General features: G+C 50.1%; 1 protein-coding gene across 1 annotated transcript in view; it reads right to left on the bottom strand.

The window, feature by feature from the left end:
* Positions 1-1,190: 1,190 nt before the first annotated feature.
* Positions 1,191-19,494, bottom strand: part of LOC134414047 (nucleotide exchange factor SIL1-like) — a 64,718-nt gene continuing 46,414 nt past the window's right edge. The window contains exons 4-5 of the mRNA XM_063148044.1: positions 3,622-3,718; positions 1,191-1,403 (exon numbers count right to left, since the gene is read on the bottom strand). Of these exons, the coding sequence (XP_063004114.1) occupies positions 1,191-1,403; positions 3,622-3,718 (310 nt within the window). The remainder of the gene's footprint in view (positions 1,404-3,621; positions 3,719-19,494) is intronic.

The following is a 19,494-nucleotide window of genomic DNA, read 5'->3' as shown; positions in this document are numbered from 1 at the left end:
ATCATCTTTCCTGAAGGTTTTCCAGAAGAAGGTTCTCTTTGTTGGCAGCCTTGGCTGTGAACTCTGTCCAAATCAGGATCTTCAGTTCTTCAGCTCCTGGCCTGAATCCACTTCTGTGGTTGCTTCAAAGCAACCATCAAATGCTACACATACAGGATTTTTACCCAGTGCAGCAATTTTGCTCCTCTGGTCTTATCAAATTAATTTCTGCTCTGACACGAGGGGTCACCAGATATTACTGTGCGTGAGTGGGTCACTGCTGGTGAGAGAGAGACGGTGAATCTTGTTTCTTGATCAGAAGGCTGAATTTATTGATATATTATATATAATACATTATGACTATACTAATAGGAATAAAGAGAGAGGTTTGCAGAGCTGCTAGGCTAGGCTAAGAATAGCTAGAAAAGAAATCTATAACTAAGTTGTGCCCAAGGACTCAGTCCCCGGCTCGCACTTTGTGTTTGGCCCTTAATTATAAACAAGAAGCATGAGCCAATCAAGAAACCCCTGTTGCATTCCACAGCATCTGATAATAATTGTTTACATTCTCTTCTGAGGCCTCTGGCCTCCAGAAGACGCAGAAATCTGAAAGAAAGGATTTCTGTGAAGAAATGTCTGCGACAAGGGGGGAAAAGTGTGAGCACAAACCCGAGGAAGCGAGATGCCAGGAAATATGTTCACCCTCACAAAGAGCTAGTTAGCAAAGCAAGGCTCTGCTTGCCACTGCTTACTCACACCAAGACAAAATAGGGGGTTTTGGGTGGCTGTCACCTTTCCTGGTACAAAGACGTTCTCTGTGAACTGATATAAAGGCACCTACCATCAACCACGGCAGCTTTCCATGGAAGCAGAGAGAAAATAATTATTTTCTGAGCAACCACCACTCTACTTACCCAAAAATGGCAGCTAAAACCCCATTTTTTAACATTAAGGAGATAAAAAAGGAAAAAGAGATGATAAGAAAACCAGCCTGAGGACAGACAACAAATCAGGCAACCACCAGGATACTGCTGGCTCCTGGCACAAGCGATGATTAATTCCAACCTGGATATAAAACAAGCCTGCACTAGTCCTCTGCTGTCTGGTATTGTCCCAGGATTATGGTAATTAAGCAATTTGTATTACCTGATACTGATAAGAAAAATAAAGCCCCGTTTATGACACCGTATCCCCTAGATTTTACATGGTAGTTACTGAGGCATTCTTGTTACCTGGTGAACATAATATTCGAGATCATAAAGCGCCGCGACTTTCTCATCCAGCATGGAGGCAGAGCTGTTGAATTTGCTGATTAATTTAACCATAATTTCATAATCTGTTTCTATCTTCATGTTCAGCTTTTCAAACTCCTCCTTTAGTTGCTCTATGGGCCGGAACTTCTTCCTCACCTCTTTCTCTCGGGCCTTGGAAACAAAAGGAGGAAAAACCAGATGTGAGATAACAAGATAGGAGATGAAGAGAGACAAGACAGACACAGAAAGGAATGCCAGCCCCAAAATTCACAAAGGGAACCTGGTTGTCTGTGTCAATGGATTTATTGCTCTACATCAGAGGTGCAGGGGCAGGGTCCTTCTGAGAAGCCCAGGAACCCAGTTAGCTGTGATATACCCACAATATGAGTGAACAGTAGAGCTCTGTGCACCACTTCTACATCTCTACAGCATTTGTGCACTATTTCTACATGCCATTTCCATCCAATTCAACATCAACCCCACAGGCAGCAGTACTGCTGTTCTCTGCTTGCCTGCAAGTGGATCTTCTCAAAACCTGGCTGCAAAAAGCCCTGAGGCACCTCCCTGATCTTACAGCTGAACCTCTCTGGAACTGGACATGAGGCTGGAGAGCTCCAGAGGTCCCATCCAGCCCAAAGTGCCCAGTGACTCCAACGAGTTCTCAGACACAGACAAAGATGCTTTTGCCTTTCCAAGCATTGAGCAAATTCCTGGAAGGGTCTATCTCCTAGGGAGAGGTGTGAGGATAGAAGCTGTCAGAAAGGGAGGCAGAAGGAGCAGTGATAAGCTGGGGGCAGCTGACGTGCTGTGTCATGGGGCTTGGCCAGCACACAGCCTGTCCTGAGCTCATCTCCCTCGCAGTAACAGCACCCCAAGGGCTGCCCTGAGCAGAGAGCTGACACAAAACATGTGATGAGGAGGAAAGGCTCTGTCAGAGATCTCAAAGAGCCCCAGAGGTGCAGGAACATCAGCACTGGTGGCACTGGGGACAGAGCCTGCCGCTGCAGGGGACAGAAACAGCAGAGAGGCCATGCTGGAGCTGGGCTGCCCCAAGGACAGGAGAAAGGCAGAAAGCCCCCTTTGGAAGGCATTTGTCGCAAATGCCAAGATGTGTTTGTATGCGGAGTGAGCCTCAGCTGGAGGGTTTGCACTGTCCTGCTCCCCATGAGGGATCAGAGAGGGCTGGAGGAAAACCAAGTGAGCAATGGAGGTGAAAGCTGTGTCAATGGAATGATAAATTGCCAGAGGTACCACACCCAACCCATCCCTCCCCGAGCTGCCTCTGGCGGAGCACAGAGAGGCTCGGTGTAACTCCGTTTCCTCTGATACTGAGCTTTCAGGGAAGGATTTGCTCTCTGCAGGAGTGACTGCAAATGGAATACTTTAGGTCCATTAGATGTAGCTGCTTTTAGCCCAGTTGCTGGGACAAAAGCTATTTTAACAGGGGGTTTTAAAATATGGCTTATTTTCACCTAATAGAGTATCAGTAATTTTTCCATTTCAATGATCCTCATTTCCAGCAGCCCTTTTCAGCAGCCCTGCAATCAATCAGCAATGCTGCTATGGAAATAATCTCCAGCAAATGAAATCATGCCGTGCTGCCACATAAGGGAAGAAAAAGCCTTTCTGTGACACCAGAACTTTAGAGCCTTGACTCCTCTTTCAGTTTTTGTTTGAGTAAGCCAAGACCAAGACAGCAGGAGGAGCGAGGGTTAAAGAAATACTGCTGAGGGGGAGAAGGGAAAGAGGCTCTGATGCACCTGATGAGTCACACATCTTCCCACCTATTTACTTCGGGTTGTGGGTTGTTTTGTAACTAAATGGACAACTTGGAGCTTGTGTAAGGAAACGTCAGCCCCTGCTTCACCATGGCCACTTGGGTTTTGCTATCCAGAGCACAAGGTTGGAAACCCAAAGCAAGGAGAGTAAAAGGAAATACCCTCTGTAAATACCGTCAGCTGCAATCCAGTTCCTTTTGGGGTCTGCAGACATTTTTGTGAATTGAGCTGCAGTGAAACAGATAAATTACATTGTTCAGATCAGCTGTGGCTGCCCCTGGATCCCTGGAAATGTCGAAGGCCAGCTTGAATGGGGCTTGGAGCAACCTGATATAGTGGAAGGTGTCCCTGCCCATGGCAGGGGTGGGACTGGATCAGCTTTAAAGGTCCTATCCAACCCAGACCACTCACAGAATCTTTGAGTCGTACAGAAAAGTCAGGGAACAATATAACTAATAAGTTAATAAAGGTATTTCAGGTCCATATTCACCACAAAATTAGTTTGCACAGTGTTTTCCAAGCAATCATTTTAACCATTGTGTTTCAGCAGAGTGTAACAGGGTGTTTTCAGATCCCTGCAATGTGCATTGCTTTAGAAATGGGAAACTCACCTTCCTTTCTGCCTTCTCACTTTCCTTCATTTTAGCCAAGGCCTTTTTAAGCTCCTCAGATGTGAATGAATTTGCATCGAGATCAATCTTGCCCAGCCTTGCAGAAAAGACAAAACAAACAAGAACATGTAATGAGTGAAAAACGGCCTCAATTCTATTTTCACTGTGACATTCTAGCAATGGCTAATGGCAGGAGGAAAGGAATGAAAAAACCTACTATACTCAAGAAAAGATTAGACAAAGTGCTGGATTCTGTGTCAGGCTCACAGACAACTCCCCCTGAAAATAAAGGGCTCTGCTGACCCAAATTCTCAGACTCCACCACAATAAAAACATCTGATGAATTGATACCTCAGAATTTTGTGTTGCAATTGAGGAACAACCCCAGCGCCACTATATAACTGCAGAGGGCCTACAAGCTTCAACTTGCAGATTTCAGCTTATGAACATTGTACAAAGAGTCATTGGAGACCTCAGTACCTTTCTAGTAAGGGAAGGGACTACAGAGAAGTGGGAGAGGACTCTTGGTCTGGAACTTTAGTGATGGGACAAGGAGAAATGGGATCAAAGTGCAAGAGATAGAAGAGGTTTGATGATGGAAAGAAGTTCTTTACTCTCAGGGTGCTTGTCCCTGACACAGGGACCAGTGCAGAGAGGCTGTGGAGAGGCCCCATTCCCAGCAACGTCCAAGGCCAGGTGAGACAGGGGCCGCAGCAACCTGCTCTGCTGGGAGCTTGCTCAGCTTGGAACCAGAGGATATTCAGGGTCCCTTCCAAGCTAAACAATTCAAGGATTTGATCATTCTGCCATCCCCATCTCCAACTGAATAGCAGCCCTGAAACTTCAGTGACATCACAGCTCCCAGAGGGTTCCAGGTGGAACGTCCAGGACCTGGAAACGAGCACAGCAGACACTTCACCAGCTGCCAAGGGTCAGTTGCTGCTCACCCAGCACTCTGACCCTCAGCGCTGAGCTGCTGCTGCTGCCTGGGCTTTTTCTGCCGCCTGCTCCGGAGCGCCAATCCCAGCACAATGTGCTCTTCTGTGCCAATGGGGGTACAGTGCCATTCCAGGCAGGGGGCACCCAGCTTGGGCAGGCTGCAGCCATGTGGGAATGGATGGTGGAGGACAGGAAGCCCGCTGGGAGATTGTGCTGCCCCTTGCAGACTGACAGAGACACTGTGGAGGACATGGAAGTGGACCTGGGCCTGGATGAGGAAGAGATGATGGAGGTGGACTCCTCCTCTACTTCCATGTCCTCCACTGTTGAGGACATGGAAGTAGACGAGGAGGACAACATCGAAGAGATGGAGGTGGATGAGGAGGATAACACAGAGGAGATGGAAGTTGACATAAAGGATGAGGAGGAGCCCATGGTCCTTGGATGAAGATGCAGCCCCACAGGTAAGACAGGCAGATGCTTCCCACGCCCTGCCCACACACACACTGGGTCCCCTGACGCCAGGCTGGGGCTGGGCTGGATGGCCCCGCTCAGGGACACGGTGCCTGCAGGGGGCCTGGATTGTGCTGCCACAAGCACCAGCCCCGGCCTGCCCTGCCCTTGCCTGGGGCCACGCCAGCCCTGCCAGCCCCGGCCCAGCCCCTGGGGCCCAGCTGCCAGCCCTGCTGGGCCCAGTGCTGCCGGCTAAGTCCAGCTCTGCTGCTTCCTTTCTTCCAGGACTGATACACATGATGGCACAGATGCCACGCCTTTGTAAATACGTTTGAAGTTTAGAAGTTCCTTGTAAATATGTTTACTACGTGCGAAGTTTTTTGTAAATACGTTTTCAAGAATGTTAGCCCATCGGATCCCATGTAAATATGTTCTGTACATTGTTGTTGTTGCTGTTATAACAATTGTTATGACACATGTTCTGTAAATCTGAGATTTGCCGATCTTCAGCAAATAAATACTGTTTCTTTTTAAAACCTGACTTCTCTTGGCCATTCCTTTGGGCACAGGCAGCCTTTGCACACTTGTGGGTTCCACTTGTGGGTTCCACTTGTTCCGCGTTCCCAGGGCTGGAGGTCCCTGGGGGTGTTGGCACGGCCACACCGGGGCTGGGGGTCCCTGTGCACAGGGGCTCCCACTGACACCACTCCTGGCACTGGGCACTGCTGCTCTTCCTGGCCTGGGGCACAGCGCTGTCCCCAAGAGCTCAGCTCTCACCAGCTCTCACACAGGGAGCTCTCACAGCACTGGCCCCTGCAGCCATGCCACCAAAGCAGGCAGCAAACCTTCAGCCACCCTTCCTGCTGCAGCCACAGGCACTTCTGCGCCCAGAGCTGCCAGCAGGCCACAGCCATGCAAAATCCACCTGCACGCTCTCAAGCCCACCACAGCCTTGAAAACTGGGCCACCTGCACCTGGGCTGCTGCAGGGGCTGATCTTTAAGCCTTGGTGCCTCCAAAGGCCCTGGGCTCTGCTTCCCAGCCTGCTCTGCACTGCCCTGAGCCCGCATTGTTCCAGAGACAAAAGCCAAGCCAGGGCATCCTCACCCTGCCTGCATTCCTGCTGCTGCCAGCGGCCACGGGCCCCTGGGCCCCACTCGGGTGACAGCTGCACGGACAGGGCAGCCTGTGCTGCTTTGGGCCTTTGGGCCCTGCAGCTGGTGCTGCTGCTGCTGCTGCTGCTGCTGCTGCTGCTGCTGCTGGGGGCCATGGGCCCAACAGGGCCCCCAGCTCAGTCCCTGCCCGGGCAGCTGCCCCCAAAGCCCCACAATCCCTGAGCATCCCCAGCACAGCTGCCAGCGGGAAACCCCATGGGCTTCAGGAAAGAAATTCCCCATAGTGACTAAACCAAGGGGTCCAAGGGGAAAGTCAGCACAAGCTGATGTTTACATCAACTTGACAAAGATGCCTGCCGAGCAGGTGAGATCTCCAGAGCCTCTGGCAGTGCTTGCTCTGCACGTGAGCCTGTGGGACACAGCACCGGGCTCAGGCCAGCCCTCAGCCCCTCACAGATGATCCCAAGGAGCAGGCTTAGAAAGCAGTTTCACACCACTTCCTGCACATATTTCAAAGGACTACATGTCATTCAAGGAAGCCACCTTGCACATTTAGTTTTGGTGTCGTGGCATGAGAAGCCATGACGTTGTCTCTGAATGTGCGCTCAGGGCACTTCCACTGCCATCCCATAGGGAACACAAATGATAGGCCTCTGCTTTCAGCACTTCTGAGCTCCTGACCCAGCAAGGAAGTCTGAGGTAAATGCAGGAACTGAGTGCACCAGGGGACCTGGCCTCTAATAAAAGGCATAAATTACTCAGGCCACTCAAACCAATGCCTTGCATGTCTGTACATTTTTTGTCCTTCTCTCATCCTTCACCTTACTTTCCCCAAAACCTACCATTGGACGAATGGTCAAGGCATGCACCATTAGGGCATCCTTACACCGTGGTGCCAGCCTATATAAGGCTAACAGTCAGGGTGTGGTAGAGGTGCTAGTAGGCTCCCAAGTTTTTCAACAACAAACTTGAAAAAGATCCGTGCATTATATGTGGAGTGATGGGGCATTTTCAACAGATTTGTTAAAATAAAGGCTCTATCACCAGGGACCTTCTAACTCTCACAGGCACTGTCCTCACTGCCCCCTCGTCCACACGCTTTCCAACACCAGCTAAACCGCTGGCCTGCGGGAAACCCCACACAGACACAGAAAGGCCCCGCACGATGACACCAAACGCGAGGCCGTTCCGCCCCACTCTCCCCAACACCGTGGAGAACCAGCACAGTGACCTTCTCAGATCCAGCGGGACAGCTCGATCGCTGCAGAAAACTCGACAGAAGACAGCTCTGCCCTGGAACCCAAAGGCAGCTGCTAAGAGCCTTTTCAATTCCCATCCACGATATTTATGTTCACCATATTCCAACAGGCAAATACAGGCCTGAGGAACATCCCAGAGACATTTTGATTTTAACCAACACCAGGGAAGGGATGGAGACACTCACTATACTACCTGAGGTACTCGCCTTGACGTCTTTGCAGGAGATAACTGTCCAGGGTCTATGCTTACTCCCTCCTCTTTTCATTCCAAAAGGAACAGTTACAGCCAGAGCCTACCTCCTACGGGGCATGATCCCCACACCAACTGATCCAATGGTGTTGTGGGCACAGATTACAGGCCCAAATAGACCCATTCTAAAGTGTGCTTTGTTATGTAAGGGGAGAAATAGATGTCTCTTGGGACTATTAGATACAGGAGCTGACATCATCATAATTTCCCGCTCTGATTGGCTAAAGAATCGCCCCTGGTTCCAGCTGCTGGGGTAATTTTAACCATCAGGAGAGCCACTACCAGCTTCTGGAGTCAAGGTACCATCTGCAGGGAAGGTCCTGAGGGCACAGTTGCTACAGTAAAATCATTCGTCTCCTGGGCACCAATAACACTTTGGGGAAGGGACCTCTTGTCCCAATGGAGGAGAAGGCTAGAGATCTGTCATGGTTTGATGCTCACACAATGCCAGTGCCCCCATGAAAATACACTCTCCCTTGTTTCTGCTGTTAGATGTGATCAGTAATAAGTAAAGGAGGGTCCCACTTAGAAATAAAGAAAACTTTATTAACTAAACTACAACTATAAGTAAAAAGAAACACACAGGGAAAATGAAGACCTGCCAAAAACTTTTCCTCCTCCCCCCACCAAATCTCCAGTACATCTATCCCCAAATCACCAACTCTTGGTCCAGCACCCCCCTTGAGATAATCAATACTCAGTTCATCAAGAGGAGTGGAGTCCTTCTTGTGCCATAGGCTTCCCCAGCAAACACCATTGAAACCTCGTGTGTTCCCACGTCACTCGTGGCACCGCCCAGAGAACATCTGCCATCGTGACCTCTTCCTTCCATCTCCAGTGCTCTCACCACTGCACATGGACCAGAGCTGCTTCTAGGGTCATCTTTTCAGGATGATTTGTCCCGTTCCAAAAAGAGCACAGTCTCACTTTTGGGACACCTGTCTCCCCCAAATTCCACCTCCTGGGGCCGAGGGGTACCAACAATGTACCCTCTTGGCTCTTAGCCATTGTCTCCCCCTGGATGCAGTCTCTTTGTCACAGGAAACATGTTTCTGTCCAGGGCTATAACAAGAAGAGTCCAGCTAAGGCCACTTCATCATCTCTTCCCACCTAAGATTCTTCTCTCCCAACGTCTTTCACTTGCCCAGACCTTCATCACACTTGCCCATTTCCTTCTTAATCTTCCACTCTATCCCTCTTCTAGGGAAGGTTACTTTTCTGTAAAGGTTTTATTGTACCAAAAGGGGTTAAAAACTCAGGCTCTGCCTGCCTGGAGACTCCCACAAGCGGCCGGACACCTTCTCGCTGCACCCCCCCTTTGTCCGCAAGCCGGGCTGTTCTGCCAGGACATGATATTAAATTTCAAGGCAGTCCAGGCTCTCTCTCTCTCTGTCTCCTGGGGGGGTCTGTCCGATGCCTCCTGGTGCTTCTCTCTCTTTAACCCCTCCACACTCGGCGCCAGGCCTACCTCTCCCGGCCGCATGGCTTTTACCCTCCCCCTGCCCAGCCAGCAGCTGGGACAGGGGAGAGATCCGAACTCTTTCCCACCGGAAACCCAAAAGAGCTTCCCCCGGGGCGTGCTCTGCTTTTGAACCCCTGTGTTCTCAGAAGCGTGACAATGTCCCCAGCAGCCAAACCAGGTGCCAATATTAAAATCTGAAAACCTATTGGTGTGACGACAGCATCCCAGAAAACTTACTTCCTCTCAAACCACGGAAAGATCCTATCAACTCCTCAGGATTTCTAGACGGTGCAACTGAGCAGCACGCCACACTTTAGTCAACCTGGAAGATCAAAGACCCCATATGGGTGGATCAGTGGCCCCTCCCAGGCAGAAAGTAAAAGGCCCTGAAGTCCCTCATGCAGCAGCAGCTCTCTGTGGGCCACGTTGTACCATCTACTAGCCCCTGCAATGCACCTGTGTTTGACATACAAAAGCCTGGCAAAGACAAGAGGCGGCTCCTGCAGGACCTCAGGAAAATCAATGAGGTCATTGAGGACATGGGCGCCCTCCAGTCCAGCCTGCCCTCAGCCTCCATGTTACCTCGAGCTTGGCAGATGGTTGTTACAGATCTAAATGACTGCTTTTTTGAATTCTCCTTGCACCCAATGAAAGCCCCTTGTTTGCCTTTTCTGTCCCCAAATCGACAGCACCTTTACAGAGGTACCAGTGGACTGTAATGCAGTAAAGAATGAAGCAGAGCCCAACTATTTGTCAACGGCTTGGAGACCAAATTCCCTCACCCTTGCGGAAAAAACATACTAACATTATTATTTTTATTACATGGGTGATACATTAGTTTGTGCAGAAGCTCAAATCATTTTGGATGTTGCAGTACAAGATGTCATCACGGCAGTAGAGCAGAAAGGTTTTGAGATTGCAGTAAATAAAGTCCCAAAGACACCCCACTGGAAGCAACTCGGCCTAAAAAGCACAGAGAGAACCATCACACCCCAAACACTGCACATCAAGGACATCCCAAAGACTCTGCCAGAACCCCAAATGCTCTGTGGAAGCATCAGTTGGGTACATTCACTGCTGGGAATCACCACAGAAGATCTCATGCCGCTGTTCTTCTCCTTAAAGGCAGTGAAGGACTCGATTCCCGTGATCACTGACACCACAGGCAGAAGCAGCTGTACAAAAGGTATCCTGGGTGATTCAAACCAAACAGGCACACAGATACCACACTACGTTTCTTTTCTCCCTGGCAATCCTTGGTGAAAGTCCAAAATTCCATATATTTTTGTTTCAGTGGGACTCAACTATCTCAGATCCCCTGATAATAATTGATTGGGTTTTCAGAGCACACTAACCTACTAAAATGATAACAACCCCACAGAAAATTATTGCACAACTAATTAGGAAAGGTAGGAAACATCAGTGCTCCCTATCAGGAACAGACCTTGTGAATATATACTTACTTCTCACTCAAGAGCACCTCAATTGCCTACTTCAAAAATCTGAACCACTGCAATATGGCTTAGATAGTTTTTGAACAGGCTGGGATCAGCCACCAATTCTACCATCAAAACATTCCTGCACTGCTCAGGATGTTCAAAATTACCTGAGACCCAGCAAGATCCATTTTAGCCACCTGCCCAAATTGTCAGAACATGGCCCTGCTTCTGTCAGAGCTGAAGTCAATCCAAGAGGACTAGAGAGTCTCCACATCTGGCAATCAGACATCACACACTAAGCCCCTTTCGGCAGATTAAGTACATCCATGTCTCAATCGATGTCTTTTCCAGTGAGATTTTTGCCTCTGCCCATGATGGTGAAAAATCAAAGACGCTATAAAACATTAATTTTTAAGTTTTTCCACCTTAGCATATCCACAGAAAATTAAAACTGAAGATGCTCTTGCTTATGCCTCACACTGATTCCAACAAGTTTCTGACCATTGCGGTATAAAACATATCACAGGCATACCACACTCCACCACAGGACAGTCCATAGCCGAGAGGGCCAACTGATCCATCAAAAGGATCCTTGATCAACTGAGAGGGGGAGTCCAGATATTATCTCCCATTGAGACATTGGCCAAGGCCTTTTACGTACTCAACTTTTTGAACAACTCATTTATGGAGAAAACTCCCTTAGTCATAAGGCATCCTACTAATTCAGCTGCAGCCCAATTAAAAGAACAGCCACCTGTGTTGACCAAAGAACCTGAATCTAAACAATTTATGGGCCCTTTCCCATTGATTACTTGAGAAAGAGAAGATGCCCTTGTCTCTACAGCAACACTCCTAAGATGGATCCCAGCAAAATACATTAAAACTGTTTCTGCGAACCGCGAGGCAAATACCAGAGCCACCATCAGAAGAACAGAATGGAAGCCTAAGAGAGACAGCAGCATCCCGAGAAAGAACAAGGAGAAGGACAGAAGAAGATCTCCTAAGCAGCGTTGAACACACACACCAAAACCAAGATAGCTCAGACACCACTAACCAGGTTCTATGTCTTAACATTTGTAAAAATTATATTTAAGCATTGACATATGGTTCTTCTAATAAGCTGTGTTCACACCCTTGCCTTATAGAAGAGAAAGTTTAGTGGGACCACAAATTAAGTTCCACCTTCTAATCTCTTCATCTGTCTACTTTTAGTACACCCAAACCTCCAGATATTAAATTACCAAAGTCAGAGGATGCTGCCGTTGGTTGCTGCTGCAGCAGGAATCTGGATGCTCCTCACTGAGCCACATGCCTTCAGCTGGGCGCTTCCACAGACGAGCCACAAATTCTTGTCCATGTACAAGCCTGTCAGGCATTTGAGGGCATGTGTTTTTTCTACCTGCTGTCACGTAGGGAGTCAGCATACCAGGGCATCCAGCTGCTGAAAGATCAAGGAAACAAGATGCAGATAGAAGGCAACAACGACTGGTTCAGTGGACTTTGCAATCACTGGGGGATGAAAGGCTGGCTTTCATCTTTGCTTAAGACTGTTGTGTGGGTGTTGTTTTTCTTATTCATTGTGTTGGTTATTTTATCCTTTTTTGCTAAAGGCCTGCAAAACTCTATGGCAGAAGACTTCTTTATAGACAACAAAAAGGGGGGAGTAGTGAGGGCCCAGGGGCCTACCACTGGAACTCTAATACCTCAGGGCAAAGTGACCAAGGAAAAAGAGAGACACTGCTCTGAATGCAACGGTCTCACCCATGGGCATTTTCAGGCTCATGGCGTTTTATTGGTAACACCCGGTTCAACTGCTGTATTTTCCTTATATGTATTCCGCCTAGAATGTCCTCACCTCTGCTGTAAAGTTTTAGTCCTGGCTTTTTCCACTGTCCCCTGCTTTTTCCCCCAATTTTCCCTCTGAGTGCCAAGCCCCATTTTGTCTCCGTTCCTGGACGCTCTTCAGTGCAATCCACTCAGGTGTTTCCAGTTCCACACAAAGATCCCTCTCTCGCCTCGTTCACCAGCAGTTTAAGCAAGCACGCTCCCAGCTCTACGTGTGCAGGTCACACACAGAGGTTGCTGTGGGCAGGCTGCAATGCAGGAAGTGAGTGCAACAGAGAACCTGGCCTCTAATAAAAGGCACGAATCCGGCAACCCACCAAAAAAAAGACTTGCAAGTCTCTACTTTTTCCTTATCCTCTCAGTCCTCATGCCACTTTCCCCATCATTTCTGACTGGGAACATGGCTTCTCTCTCTCCTGTCTGCAGGTCCAGCCACACGTACGACCCTGCAGGAACAGCCTCACCCACAGGGAAGTGGAAGAGCACACTATGTGAGGAAATTTAGTGACAGGACAAGGAGGAATGGGATCAAACTGCAAGAGGTAGAGGAGATTTGATGATGGGAAGAAGTTCTTTACTCTCAGCGTGCTTGTCCCTGACACAGGGACCAGTGCAGAGAGGCTGTGGATGCCCCATCCCCAGCAACGTCCAAGCCCAGGTGGGACAGGGGTTACAGCAACCTGCTCTGCTGGGAGCTTGCTCAGCTTGGAGCCACATCATCTTGAGGGTCCCTTCCAGGCCAAACCATTCAAGGATTTGATCATTCTGCAGTCCCCATCTCCCTCTGCACAGCACCCCTGAAACTTCAGTGACATCACAGCTCCCAGAGGGTTCCAGGTGGAACGTCCAGGACCTGGAAACGAGCACAGCAGACAGTTCACTGGCTGCCAAGGGTCAGTTGCTGCTCACCCAGCACTCTGACCCTCAGCGCTGAGCTGCTGCTGCTGCCTGGGCTTTTTCTGCCGCCTGCTCCGGAGCGTCAATCCCAGCACAATGTGCTCTTCTGTGCCAATGGAGGTACAGTGCCATTCCAGGCAGGGGGCACCCAGCTTGGGCAGGCTGCAGACATGTGGCAATGGATGGTGTGGGACAGGAAGCCCACTGGGAGATTGTGCTGCCCCTTGCAGACTGACAGAGACACTGTGGAGGACATGGAAGTGGACCTGGGCCTGGATGAGGAAGAGATGATGGAGGTGGACTCCTCCTCTACTTCCATGTCCTCCCCTGTTGAGGACATGGAAGTAGACGAGGAGGACAACATCGAAGAGATGGAGGTGGATGAGGAGGATAACACAGAGGAGATGGAAGTTGACATAAAGGATGAGGAGGAGCCCATGGTCCTTGGATGAAGATGCAGCCCCACAGGTAAGACAGGCAGACGCTTCCCACGCCCTGCCCACACACACACTGGGTCCCCTGACGCCAGGCTGGGGCTGGGCTGGATGGCCCCGCTCAGGGACACGGTGCCCGCAGGGGGCCTGGATTGTGCTGCCACAAGCACCAGCCCCGGCCTGCCCTGTGCTTGCCTGGGGCCACGCCAGCCCTGCCAGCCCCGGCCCAGCCCCTGGGGCCCAGTTGCCAGCCCTGCTGGGCCCAGTGCTGCCGGCTGAGTCCAGCTCTGCTGCTTCCTTTTTTCCAGGACTGATACACATGATGGCACAGATGCCACACCTTTGTAAATACGTTTGAAACTTTTGAAGAGTTCTGTAAATACGTTTGAAAGTTTAGAAGATTTCTGCAAATACGTTCCTTCCATTTGAAGTTCTCTGTAAATACGTTTTGAAGATTGTTAGCCCATCGGATCCCGTGTAAATATGTTCTGTACATTGTTGGTGTTGTTGTTGTTATAACAATTGTTATAATGACACATGTTGTGTAAATCCAAGATTTGCCGATCTTTGGCAAATAAATACTGTTTCTTTTTAAAACCTGACTTCTCTTGGCCATTCCTTTGGGCACAGGCAGCCTTTGCACACTTGTGGGTTCCACGTGTTCCGCGTTCCAAGGGCTGGAGGTCCCTGGGGGTGTTGGCACGGCCACACCGGGGCTGGGGGTCCCTGTGCACAGGGGCTCCCACTGACACCACTCCTGGCACTGGGCACTGCTGCTCCTCCTGGCCTGGGGCACAGCGCTGTCCCCAAGAGCTCAGCTCTCACCAGCTCTCACACAGGGAGCTCTCACAGCACTGGCCCCTGCAGCCATGCCACCAAAGCAGGCAGCAAACCTTCAGCCACCCTTCCTGCTGCAGCCACAGGCACTCCTGGGCCAAGAGCTGACAGCAGGCCACAGCCATGCAAAATCCACCTGCACGCTCTCAAGCCCACCACAGCTTTGAAAACTGGGCCACCTGCATCTGGGCTGCTGCAGGGGCTGATCTTTAAGCCTTGCAGCCTTCAAAGGCCCTGGGCTCTGCTTCCCAGCCTGCTCTGCACTGCCCTGAGCCCGCATTGTTCCAGAGACAAAAGCCAAGCCAGGGCATCCTCCCCCTGCCCGCATTCCTGCTGCTGCCAGCGGCCACTGGCCCTGGTCCCCACTCGGGTGACAGCTGCAAGGACAGGGCAGCCTGTGCTGCTTTGGGCCTTTGGGCCCTGCAGCTGGTGCTGCTGCTGCTGCTGCTGCTGCTGCTGCTGCTGGGGCCCATGGGCCCAACAGGGCCCCCAGCTCAGCCCCTGCCCGGGCAGCTGCCCCCAAAGCCCCACACTCCCCGAGCATCCCCAGCACAGCTGCCAGCGGGAAACCCCACGGGCTTCAGGAAAGAAATTCCCCATAGTGACTAAACCAAGGGGTCCAAGGGGAAAGTCAGCACAAGCTGATGTTTACAGCACCTTGACAATACTGGCTGCAGAGCAGGTGAGATCTCCAGGGCCTCTGGCAGTGCCTGCTCTGCACGTGAGCCTGTGCGGCTGCTCCCAGTGGGACACAGCACCGGGCTCAGGCCAGCCCTCAGCCCCTCACAGATGATCCCAAGGAGCAGGCTCAGAAAGCAGTTTCAGACCACTGCCTGCAGATATTTCAAAGGACTACATGTCATTCAAGGAAGCCACCTTGCACATTTAGTATTGGTGTTGTGGCATGACAAGCCATGAAGGTGCCTCTCAATCTGCACTCAGGGCACTTCCACTGCCATCCCAAGGGGAGCGCAAAGGACAGGCCTCAGCTTTCAGCACTTCTGAGCTCCTTACTAGCAATGATATCTCAGGAGGACGCAGGGTTTGCAGGCCCAGGGGCCTATTACTGGAACTATAATACCTCACGACAAAAATGACAAATTAAAGTGAAGTGAGACAGCCCTCAAAATACAATGTTTTATCAGTTTTATCAAGGCTTGCTGAATGCACCGTTGGCACCCTCCAGCAGCATGAGGGATGAGGGCTGGCTCAGCTGCTGAAGCTCAGGGGACATTTTGAAACCTCTGCATCCAGAGCCACCAGAGCAATCAATGGGGAGACAGCCGCCTGCAGTGCAGCATCCTTGGGTGATTTTTTAGTCCTCTGGGTGGGCCACCCTTTACATCATGGGCAGCTCTGGGTAACAAATTATCCAAAGATGAGAGGGATACATAATTTCGAGTTAGGGAGGTTCTCCTTTTAGAGGGAAAGACTGTTGCTAAGGGAAGTTGGAAGTTGTTTGTTCATTGGCTCTTTAAAGAGTTCCCAGTCATTTTTGTGTGTTCTGTTCATCTTATAGCATTCTGGGACTGAGTTAGGGAAAGTCTCTATTTTTAGAAAACTCAGGGTGTTAGAAGAGTTGCAAAATTTTCCCCACTTTTTCATATGATTTATAGAGTTTTCTGAAAGGTTCAAAGTTCTAATATTCAACCCAGACTCTTTTCTGCCCCTGGAATTCCTGACCCCACTGATACCAAGATAAGGATGAGAGACGGAAACTGCTGTAAAGCACAGACAAGCCACCTGCTGTCTGACATCTTCCCTCCTTCTCTACCCCCTGCCCACGTCTGTAGTGATCACACAGGCCTGGATTCTACCCTAACCCATTCTCCAGTACCTCTCCTCCCTGGATCCCCCTCAGATAGCTCACAAAATGGAGTCCCTCCTTTGGAAGGGGTTGTCAATGTCAAACTCCCTCCCACCCCCAGCTCTCTCATCGGGTCTTCCCCCTGTTTGGGTCCTACCCCTGCATCAGGAACCACCCCTGCATTGGGATCCAGCGCTTCCTTGCCTACTCCCGCTGCCCTACCCCCTCCAACTCAGCCCCGTTGCGGATCCCACACTGTCAGAGCCGGAAGTGTGAGGGGCGGTAACCGGAAGGCCGCCATCTTGGCTACCAAAGGCCCACAACACCGGGCCTGGCCAGGCACCCCAAGGCCCCGCTCCTCTGCCAGAGACCAAGTTCCCTCTTCTGGAGAGGAGAGGGAAGGTTCATCCCACCTTCAGCATGAGCCTGAGGATTCTTGGCAGAGGATGGAGAAGCTGGCAGCTGAAGAGGGGGACTGGGAATTGGTAGCTAAAATACAAGCAGCACCGGTGCAGTACCAGAGGGGGGCTAACCCCCAATGGGAAGCTGTCACACACGGGAGATGAAAGACCGTTATAAAGCAGCGAAAGACCATGGGACAGGCTCACTGTATTTTAATAATTTCTTAAATGGAGTCATTGCTTCACATGTAATGGGGCTCACAATCTGCACCATTTTATGCACATCCTACTTTCTCCACTGAATTTGTTCTGTGAGAAGGAATGGGGAAAAATCTAATACAACAACTATTAAAACACTATGCTAGGGAAGACAGGCGGGCACACCTAACACTAGTCCATCTAGCCAGGGAGGAATATTTCATTAAACCTGCGAATCACGCAAGACACCTTCCTGAGCTGTGTTAGAAGAGATAAAAGTGCTGCAAACACAGCTCTCATGCAGACACCCAATGGAGCAACACCTACTCTAGATTTCACAGACAATCTGCAGGGACCTGGGAATACTTTATAAATTTTAGTGACCGCCTTACACAAGCAATAGAGAAGCAAGTTGAACATCTAAAATTCAGGAAGGTACTACTTCCTACCCTTGCTGAAACAAATCTTAACAACACCTGAAAAGACATATTACCCTCTCTACCCCTCACCCCAAAACCTACCATCGCACAAATGGTCGAGGCATGCACACTCAGGGCATCCTTACACTGTGATGCCAGCCTACATAAGGCTACCAGTGAGGGTAGAGGGTAGAGGGTAGTAGAGGTGCTAGTAGCCTCCCAAGCTATACCCTGACATACACATGAAAAAGGACCTTGCTTTAAATCTAGGGAGATGGGGAGATGAGGCATTTTTGACAGAATCGTAAAAATACAGGGTGTTAGCAGGGACCTTCTATGTGTCACAGCCACTGTCCTCACTGCCCCCCTCGTCCACACGCTTTCCAACACCAGCTAAACCACTGGCCTGCAGGAAACCCCACACAGATGCAGAAAGGCCCTGCGCAATGACACCAAATGCGAGGCTGTTCTGCCCTACTCTACCCATCATCGTGGAGAACCAGCACAGGGCCCTTCTCAGATCCAGCAGGACAGCTCGATCGCTGCAGAAAACTCGACAGAAGACAGCTCTGCCCTGGAACCCAAAGGCAGCTGCTAAGAGCCTTTTCAATTCCAATCCACGATATTTATGCTCACCATATTCCCATAAGCAAATACAGGCCTGAAGAACGGCCCAGAGACATTTTGATTTAAACCAACACCGGGGAAGGGATGGAGACACTCACTGTACTACCTGAGATACTCGCCTTGACGTCTTTGCAGGAGATACCTGTCCAGGCTTTATGCTTATTACCCACACTTTTCATTCCAAAAGGAACAGTTATAGCCAGAGCCTACCTCCCACGGGACATGAACACCACACCAGCTGATCCAATGGTGATGTGGGCACAGATTATGGGCAGAAATAGATCCATTCTAAAGTGTGCTTTGTCATGTAAAGGGAGAAAGAGATGTCTTTCAGGACTATTAGATACAGGAGCTGGCATCACCATAATTTCCCTCTCTGATTGGCAAAAAGAATGGCCACTGGTTCCAGCTTCTGAATTGATTATTGGCATTGGGAGAGCCACTACCAGCTTCTGGAGTCAAGGTACCATGTGCATGGAAGGTCCTGAGGGCACAGTGGTACAGGAAGATCATTCGTCACCTGGGCACCAATAACAATTAGAGAAAAGACCTCTTGTCTCAAAGGGGGACAAGGCTAGAGATCATATCAACACCTCAAGATTTCTAGATGGGGCAATCGAGCAGCACGCCACACTTCAGTTAACCTGGAAGACCAACGACCCCATATGGGTGGATCAGAGGGTACTCCCAGGCAGAAAGTTAAAGGCCCTGCAGTCCCTTGTGCAGCAGCAGCTGTCTGTGGGCCACGTTGTACCATCTACTAGCCCCTGCAATGCGCCTGTGTTTGACATAAAAAAGCCTGGCAAAGACAAGAGGCGGCTCCTGCAGGACCTCAGGAAAATCAACAAGGTCATTGAGGACATGGGTGCCCTCCAGTCCAGCCTGCCCTCAGCCTCCAAGTTACATCAATTTTGGCAGATGGTTGTTATACATCTAAATGACTGCTCTTTTGACTTCTGCTTGCACCCCAATGAAAGCCCCTTGTTTGCCTTTTCCGTCCCCAAATCGACAAGCACCTTAACAGAGGAACCCACGGACGGCGTTGCCTCAAAGAAATGGAGAAGAGCCCAACTACTTGTCAATGCCTTGCAGCTTAAATTCCCTTGCCCAGGTGGAAAAGATGTCCTAATGCTATCATTTTTCATTATATGGACCATAAATTAGTTTGTGCAGAAGCTCAAATAATTTTGGACATTGCAGTACAAGATGTCATCACGGCAGTAGAGCAGAAAGGTTTTGAGATTGCAGTAAATAAAGTCCAAAAGACAGCCCACTGGAAGCAACTCGGCCTAAAAAGCACAGAGAGAACCATCACACCCCAAACACTGCACATCAAGGACAACCCAAAGACTCTGCAAGAACTCCACCAACTCTGTGGAAGCATCAGTTGGGTCAGTTCACTGCTGGGAATCACCACAGAAGATCTCATGCCACTCTTCCTGCTCCTTAAAGGCAGTGAAGGATTCGATTCCCGTGATCACTGACACCACAG

The sequence above is a fragment of the Melospiza melodia genome, unplaced genomic scaffold, assembly GCF_035770615.1.
Source record: "Melospiza melodia melodia isolate bMelMel2 unplaced genomic scaffold, bMelMel2.pri scaffold_99, whole genome shotgun sequence".
In the NCBI taxonomy this organism is placed as follows: Eukaryota; Metazoa; Chordata; class Aves; order Passeriformes; family Passerellidae; genus Melospiza; species Melospiza melodia.
The sequence above is the reverse complement of the archived record's forward strand: the minus strand, read 5'-3'. Positions and strand labels throughout refer to the sequence as shown.